Source organism: Cicer arietinum, chromosome 6 (genome assembly GCF_000331145.2).
Source record: "Cicer arietinum cultivar CDC Frontier isolate Library 1 chromosome 6, Cicar.CDCFrontier_v2.0, whole genome shotgun sequence".
NCBI lineage: Eukaryota > Viridiplantae > Streptophyta > Magnoliopsida > Fabales > Fabaceae > Cicer > Cicer arietinum.
In genome coordinates this window covers 68946666-68955713 of record NC_021165.2, presented here as the reverse complement: position 1 = coordinate 68955713, position 9048 = coordinate 68946666, and the positions used below count along the sequence as shown (strand labels likewise).

Genomic DNA, 9048 nt, shown 5'->3' with positions numbered 1-9048 from the left:
AATAAAACTCTCAAAACATTAAACTTTAAAAATTATTCATTTTTGTAATTTAGTCAATGACATATGAATAATTATTGTATCTTGATGGTTTTATATCGTGAAATTGTATGTCACATCATTTAAAATATATCAAATCATTATTTTTTTAGTTCAAAAATTTAAAGGCGAGAGTAAAGTTATCGACTTTTAAAATAAAAATGATTAATTTCATTAATTAGTGAAAATAGAAAGAAATTGTAACTAAACTTACCCTACTATGCCACTGCCATTTTCTAATTGTGTTACACATCACATGAATCCTTTAATTACATCATGTAAAGTTGCAAATACATCACTAAATATTATTCTACTCATAATGAAATATATAAAAAAATACTAATTAAAATGTAGATGTATTTAAACCAAATTCTTAATCAGATTAATATCAATATTTGAACTATTACTTTTATGTATATATTTTTTTTTAATATTATGTTTATATTTAATTTTAGACACAATATCTATATTATATTTCTCTTATATATTCTTATGCTTAAGATATGGATCATGTATGAAACCTTCTATACCCATATAAGGGATCTAGTAATATATGAATTGATATACGTTTGACTGACTTCTATGTGTGTGTATAAGTTTTAATTATTTATTAATTTTTGTTGAGAGAGTAATAATTAGTTGGCTTAATCACAATTTGATCATTCTAGTTTGAGGTATGTGCAACTTTGATCTTTACAGACTTTTCGGTTATTTTAGTCCCTCAAGTTGCTAGTTGTTGCAATTTAGTCACTCAGTCTCTTTTTATATTTTAAAACTCTCAATTCTCACAATATATATTTTAAAAATATCACAAATTGAATTGATCAAATAATTTTTGCTATTATTTCACTTAAAATTTATCCATTAAAATATTAAATTTATCTAAGTAAAAAAAAATCCTAAGATACACTTATAGTTAATTCTTCAAATTATATTAAATTTAAAATTTTAAACTTGTAATACTATTTATATCTCAAATTAATCATTAAGCCCTGAATATTTCAATAAAAAAAAGGAGTTTAAGAGATTTAGATGAAAGACAATTAACAGGTAGAATTATATTAAATTAATTAAAAAATAAAGAGATGAAATTTGAAAGAAAATAAATAAAAAAGGACAAGATTTATAGATAATTCAAACTTCGCGGATTAAAATGCAACTAAGAGTAATTCATTTTTATCCAAACACTTCACTGTGATTTTCAAAATTACTTGCTCTACCCGGTAAAATGAGAGTTTTTGTGAAATCATTTGCATACCAAAAAAAGAGCATGCAAATTCGACTTGGGATAGAGGATTGAGATGAATGAATTAGATATTTGAGTGATAACAAGATGACGTTTTTTATTTTTATTTTTAATAAAATATTAATAATATTAATATACTAATTACTAATACTAGATATTGTAAAAAGATTTGTCTGATTTATTTTAGTTCCTTATAAGGATTATTAATCTCATATATAAAAAAAATACAAAATTGAGTCTTTTGTTACAGTAGTGCATATACATCAAGGTTAGGTTGTATGATTATTAGGGGAGAAGGAAATATGAAATAAAAATAAAAAATGGGAATTAGAGAGAGGAAATAAAGTAGAAAAACTTGCAATAAAGAATCAGTATGAAAAAAAATATGATCATAGTACATTTTTTATTTAATTGTTATCTTTTCAAGTTTAATACATTACAACCATCCATAATTTTTGAAATAATAATTATAAAAATTAAAGATTTGTAAGAGTGCAGCGAAAATCCCCTCTAACACGTTGGCTGTTGCCACGTGTACGGACGGTTAACGAGTCCAAAAAGAATAATTGTTAAGGTGGGAATGAAAAAAAGAAAAGGTGATAGCCTGAAAGCGACGGCCTGGCGGAAGATCTAAATACTTCCAATCAAGATATATGGTCGTGTCCGAACTCTATATTTAAGCATTTTAGTTAGTTAAAATATTCCACCGTTGTCACTAAAAAATTCAAATTAATTTTTAAATTATTATAATGTCATTCAGTATAATCTTTAAATTATTTTGATAATAAATTTATATATAATAGGCTAAATTACATCTGTGGTCCTTTAACTTAATTTCAGATAACGTTTTAGTCTTTTATTTTTTTTTTTCTTCTCGATTTAGTCCTTTATTCCTAAAAATATCAAATAAAGTATGAAAATATGAGTTTATTTGAAGATTTGCGTTACGAATTTGATAAAATTTGTATTATATTGAAGAATATAATTAATTTTATGAGTTTTGATTGAATTTTTTTTTGAATTTTTGTATAAAAAAAGATATCATTGTTGAAATTTTAAAACATAAAATATCAAATTGTCACTTAAAATTAAAATAAAGGACTAAGTCAGAAAAAAAAAAAAGATAAATGACTAAAACGTTACCTGAAATTAAGTTAAAGGACCACAAATGTAATTTAGCCTATATAATATATTATTTAATTATTAATAATTTAATTTAATAATATCATATTAATTTTTAAATTTATCATAAAATTCTCTTTTAATTATTATTATTTTTTTGTTACAATGTTCTATTTAATTTGACACCTAAGAGCATCTCTTATGTTTTGTTTTATACAAGAGCGTACCTTTAAAAAGATAAGGTTGTAGCATTGGAGTGGAATGCAAGTTGTCTTATTAGACACTTCCAAGTTGCAGGGTTTTAGATATTTTGGAATTTTTATTTTAATTTTTAAAAATTAATTTTCAATAAAAAATATATGATTTTAATAATTAACAAAAAATTGTAGTTCTTATAAAATTTAAAAAATATTATTTTTAGTTTTTTAAAATTATTATCAACTTTTTATTTATAAAATTATTTTTATTCACTTTAGTCTTTAATTTGTTAAAATTTTAATTATTTATATTGATTATGTACGTGTATAATATATTTACAGTATAATTAACAATCATCTATAATTGATATTGTTTATTTTATCTTTTAGAATAATTTGTTTATTTTAGATGAGTTTAGTTGTAAATTATGGATGCTATTTTAGTTTTTAAAGTAGTTAAAAATTGGCTTAATTGCAGTTTTGATCCCTCTATTTTAGCTGAATCACGAAAGTAGTCTCCCTATTTTGTTTCTCCCCAGTTTTGGTCCCCCAATCAGAATTTTGGTCCAAAACTTCATGAAATTTCATTTTTTTTGCATTTATTTAAATCACACAATGCCTTAAGATCTCATTTGCAACAATTGTACCTGAAATATATGATTATAAATGGCGTCGTACGACTTTAAAAAATGAAATTTCATCAAATTTTGGATCAAAATTCTGTTTGGGGACCAAAACTGGGGAGAAACAAAATGGGGGCACTACTTTCACGATTCAGCTAAAATAGGAGAATCAAAACTGCAATTAAGTCTTAAAAATTTGTCATCGGAGTAAAAATTTGGAACGGTTATAATTAGCGGTATGGTTGGTTATGACAGACGAAAATAATATTAAAAATCCAATTTTTTGTTTGCTATAAAAATAAAAGCTTTGGAAATACCGTAAATGACTTTATAGAGTACTATTTTCCTTTTATCATTTACCTTGGGTTATTGTATTTGTGTTGCGTGTACGATAGTGTAAGTAAATATATTAATTTGAAAATATATTTTTTTAAAGAATTTAAAAAATATTAAAACCATAATACAATGGTGACTCAAGAGTTAACTACCACATAATTTTAATTTAATTGGATATTCTAAATATTTTTATTTATCATTCAATATTTGACACCTCAACTTATTATTTTAAGTTTTTAAAAATAAGTTTGAAATTTATCCAAAAATTGTTTTCTTATATCCCCATTTTCTTTATATTTCTCAACTTATTTTATCAACAACATTTCTAATGTTAGAATTTATCTTTCACACCATGTTTTTAACCACAAAAAGTACATTGCTTTTGATTATATCCCCATTTTCTTGACTACTTTAGTTTCTTTATATTTCTCAATTTTTTCTATCAACGACATTTCTAATATTAGAATTTATCTTTCACACCATGTTTTTAACCACAAAAAGTACTATGTTGCTTTATCAAAAGTGTTTCTCAAAGTGACACAAAAGCCCTAATTAAAGATGGAAAAATTGAAGTCAAAGATGAAATTTCACTAGAAACAGTGATATTTTATTATCTCAAACTTGGTATTGGGTTTTCACATTCAATATAAACACATAATATTAGTAGAGTGAAAAAGAGGATTTTTGGGGAGGAGAGGAAAAAGTAGATAATCTTTTTCAATTCTTTTAAGAATATTTTTGAAGAAAATGATAAATTAATTTTATAATTTATATTAATAAAGAAAAAAATTATAAGTCGAGAAAAAATTGACATTAAAGGAGGATTTTAGAAGACTTAAATAATTTTTTTATTTCTAATATATATTATTATAATACTCTCTATTAAAAATATACTATGTTAATCATTAATATTCATTTTTTTATTTTCTATAAAAAACACTTTCGATTACTTGTGCGGAGGCCAAATGTTGCTTCAGAGTGGGTTGATGATAAGTGTTTATAGGATGTGTTTGACAGGTCTTGAAAATGGTGTACTTGGTGAATAATATCCATTTAGATTTTAACTTCGTTTCTCAAAGCCTTGCTCTCGTATCACCAATACAAGCGATTGACACATAAGTAAGTGAATTTTGTAAAGTGCAGAGCACCGAGTTTGATTTCTAAAGATTAAAAAAGTCTTATTCTAGCAGACACATTGGCCATCAAATTTTTGAAAACTTCGTAGGATTTCTACTGGAGGTTTTATAGCATGTATCTAAATCAATTGAAGTGACTGCAAACATATATTTGAGCCAATCCATCTACTTTGAAGAACCAGATTTTCAAACATACATTTATAGCGTGTTTGGTGACACGTTACACTGAATGCAGATGTGATTTTGGAGAAGCAACTTTGTGCTAGCTTTCATGTTACAAGTAAAAAAGAAAATACAAAACTAATTTTAGAGCCACAGAAGATGGACAATAATATCCATTTTTTCAACTGTCATTTAACATTACTAGTTACATCAACCTAACTAATCTTAGAAGATGGACACATCTGGAGGTGGTCCATATACAGTCATCCAAGAAAGTGGAACTTGCCATTTACCACCTTCAATTCCTGAAAATGCAATTATTAGAAACGTATTACCAATAAATTTCAATGATTTTTTTACTAGCAAACATGTCAAATTCACTAGTTAATAGTTACTAATCTGTAACTTTTGAGAAAGGAGAGACATGGACACGCCGCATGGATACAAGAAATACTATGTGCACCGAATATATAAAATGTAGGGCACTAAGACATCTGTTATCCATACCTAATTCTAGAAAACAGGTATACTGATGCAAGAAAGTTATCTATGCTAGAAAAATGGAATCCAGAGAGAGAACCTCAGCATTAGCACTTAGGAAGAAGGGATTAGAAATATTGATTATCAAAATCCTGAGAAAATTCTGGTATGATCATTACTTGTTACGATAAGCCAGAAAATTGTAGTATAAACCATTAATTTATCGACTTTACGGGGATTTTATTCAAACAAATGCTTTGCTTGTTTAACTTTATAACAAACAACAGATCAAAATCAATATAGAAAGGAACAAAGATAAATAAAAATAAAGCTCACCAGAATTAGGGTGACTCAGCTTTAGAAGTTTGCATGCTGCATCGGCTAATTGAAAAGCATCAGATATATTGTCTCCTTCTGAGCAATAACATAACAAGCAGGTGACCTTCAAACCTTTAGCCTGGTACATTAAACCAAAACCTTATAATAATCAACCCATATTTCTGTAATTTACAACAGCAGAAAAAGTAAGCAGTAACCCACCCCGCTCTTTTGTTTTTTTAAATGGTGACCAACTAAAGTATTATATTTTTCGTTCTCTGACACGGAGATTTATTCAGAATATAGAAACAAAATTCTCAATGCATACACTTACCTCACTTTTGTCATGGCATAAGAAAAGGTACAAAGCCTCATAGTATTAACATGTGATGTTAAGAAAACCACTTTAATTTGTAAGTTTTTATAGCCAACAAGTTCATGACCAACAGGTACTGATTATATATCATATGTACTATGTGATGAAAATACTTTTTCCTTCCCCGTTCCTCTGTTTAAATTCTTACATGCATGAGAAGAAATATGACATAATCAAATTTAATAGCGCACTGATTACCTTGAGAAAAGAAAAAAGTGCAGCAAAAGGCAAGCTAGCATAATAATTTTCTTCTTCTAGTTCATCTTCTAGAGAAATAATATCTTCCCGAGTTGCATTTCCTTCAGCTAAATCAATAAGATATTTCCAATGCGTTTGAGAAGGGTCGTACTCTTGAAGCTTCTTCCACCCAAGCTGTTCACAATTTTCATCTGTTCCATTGTTGTTGGCACTAGATAGGTAATAAATCTGCAAACCACTAATATGGAAGCACATGTACTTGTCAGAATCGAAAATATTCCAAAGCAATTGCATTCTTACATTCTGACAAGATTGTAATGGTGAGAAATCTTCATGCAATTATATTTGAACAAAAGTGTCAGTCACATAAACAAATGAAGTAAATATCTTAATCATAAAGAAGTGTTGTGTGACGAGAAGGTCACGGGTTCAAGTTGTGAAATTTGCTTCTTGCAAATAATTTACATATGCAAGCTAAGGCTACCTATAATAGACCCACAATGGGTCCAAGCCTGAGGTAGCAGGAGCTTTGAAACAGAGTATCTATTTTAAAACATCACTTCCCCACCTTGACATGTCGACCTTTTGCCATTTTCCAAAATCTAAGCTGGAGAGAAGAATAATATGCTTCTTTCCGCTTTCAGCAAGAAAATCAGCCATGTTTTTTGCAAACTTGAGCATCATACCCTATCAAATGTCATGCATTAATTTCAATTTATCCTTCCAGATTCAAAAATTAATTGCGTCAATTCAGGCTCTAAAACTAATATTAACAAAGATATACTTCTAAAACAAAATTTAAAACAAGAATGAAAGGAGTATTTGATAGTAAAACTAGAATAACCTATTGATCAATTCCAAAGGAGATAGTGATGTGCATGGAAACGGGGAGCAAAAATTAAGACACAAGAAGCAGCTCATGAATACAATAAGCAAGGACAGAAGTGGACCTAAATTAATGCTCATTGCTCATGCTATGCGAACGAGAAAAAGCTAGCAACATTTAAGGACTAGAACACTTTCTAAATTCTAAAAATATTTTTAGTTTTCATTTCAACAATTACTTTGTAAATGAATGACCAGAATGACATTTGTTTATACATTTTCCTTTTTAACTGTGATAAGAGAGAAGACGGCTGCTAACTAGAAAGTGAAATGCTTTCAATATGCAATTTTAAAAACTTGTATAATGTCTTCTCTAAATGTTTATTCTATAGGTGAAAAGGGAAACAGGAAACACCATAAGTAAACGAGCCATAAGCTATTACTACCACAACAACTAAGTTTGAGTAAGGAACAAATCACTAATTATACCCTTAAATGAGCTATGTCAAATTAGTGCCTCAGTGGATACCTTAATTACAGGGGATCTCTGCTGGATAATAGTGAGAGCATTAGAAGGGGAATCATAAACTGCAAACAAGTGATAAAAAAAACTGAAATTATTTCAAATTTCAAACAAATTAAAATAAAAAGAAAGCAAAGTAGCAGAACCTTCAAGAGGAAGTGCAAGGTCTCCTTGAGGAAGTGGGCCATAAGCGTCATTTCCAACACAAGGGAGAACGTAAGGATTGTCTAAGTAACCAACTCTCTCAGAATCCATTGATGAAACAAAAAGGTCTGCTGTTAGTTGTCCAACATTTCCTATAGAAACAGCAGGCTGAAAACACACACAATAGCATCAATTCAATGAACTATAGAATTATTGTATTTTTGCCGAATAAATAGATCTATAACACAGCGACAGCGGAGTCGAAACCCTAGAAAACGATACTAACCAAAATCAAAGTGGAGCAATCCTCATGAAGGCGTTTTCCTTCTTCGGGAATGAACTTCATATTTTATGATAATGCTTAAATTTGTTACCTTGTCAACACTGCTTCAGTTTTTCTGCTTTTACTAATCGCTTCTTTGCTCTTTGCTTGAGGAAAACGAAGCACAACATCGCTCTATTGGGCTTTTGGATGCGGGCTACTTTTGGGCTTGTAATACGGGCTATTTGTTGGGCTAGTTCTAAATATGGACAAAACTGTTGGACTGTTAGCTTTTGTACCCCATTTAAACTTGTACCCCCAATTTAATGTTTTTTGAGTGAAATACCCAAAATAACCTTTAAAAAATCAGAAAAAGTCAAAATAAGAGAAAGTGAGCTTTCAGAAAAAATGTTTTTACCGGAAATTTCAAGAGGATTAAAATTTCCGGTTGTTCAAAATGTATACCTGAAATTTCAAAAATAAAATTTCCGGGAAGGTTCATTGGAAAATTGAAAAATCCGGTAGTTCAAAATCAATACCGTAAATTATAAATTTCCGGTATGCATTTTTAACTACCCGATTTTTCAAATTTCCGGTTTGTTTACCTGAAATTTCATTCCTTTTTGAAATTTCCGGTACACTGAACCCTAAACCCTAAAATAACAAACAAATTAAAAAAATATTCAAAAATAATAATAATAACTACTGGATTTTTGAAATTTCCGGATTAACTACCTGAAATTTCAAAAAACAAAATTTCCGGTGAACAAAAACTAACTACTGGATTCTTCAAATTTTTTGAAATTTGCGGTAGCTTCCGGAAATTTGAAATTTCTGGTATTGAAAATACAACTACCGAAAATTTCATTGACCAAATTTCCGGTAATAAATAGAACTACCAGAAATTTAGTTGCAAAAAATTACTTACCGGAACTAACTGGATTTTTAACAAATTGGGGGTACAAGTTTAAAGGGGGTACAAAAGCTAACAGTCAAACTGTTGTGATATAATAGAGTTCTCCTGCCACCTCTGGATTCTCAAAAGTTTCACAAATTTATTTTTT

General features: G+C 28.3%; 1 protein-coding gene across 2 annotated transcripts; it reads right to left on the bottom strand.

Annotated features, from left to right (window-relative positions):
* Positions 1-4862: 4862 nt before the first annotated feature.
* Positions 4863-8169, bottom strand: LOC101511799 (uncharacterized). Of its 2 annotated transcripts, XM_004507326.4 has the most exons (7): positions 8009-8169; positions 7725-7890; positions 7585-7643; positions 6799-6917; positions 6231-6468; positions 5675-5795; positions 4863-5163 (listed from the first exon to the last, which is right to left on the bottom strand). In XM_004507326.4, the coding sequence occupies exons 1-7, from the start codon at positions 8066-8068 to the stop codon at positions 5084-5086; spliced, it is 843 nt and encodes a 280-aa protein (XP_004507383.1). In that variant the 5' UTR covers positions 8069-8169; the 3' UTR covers positions 4863-5083. The 2 variants fall into 2 exon arrangements, with proteins under 2 accessions (XP_004507383.1, XP_012573204.1); XM_012717750.3 differs by lacking the exon at positions 6799-6917 and having other exon boundaries at positions 6231-6458.
* Between the last annotated feature and the right edge of the window lie 879 nt (positions 8170-9048).

Excerpts from the sequence above, each read along its gene's own strand:
- LOC101511799 (XM_004507326.4), bottom strand. The coding sequence starts at position 8,068 with ATGAAGTTCATTCCCGAAGAAGGAAAACGCCTTCATGAGGATTGCTCC. Across the intron at positions 6,918-7,584 it reads AGAGATCCCCTGTAATTAAG|GGTATGATGCTCAAGTTTGC; the intron begins GTATCCACTGAG and ends GACATTTGATAG. Across the intron at positions 5,164-5,674 it reads GCTGAGTCACCCTAATTCTG|GAATTGAAGGTGGTAAATGG; the intron begins GTGAGCTTTATT and ends TTGCATTTTCAG.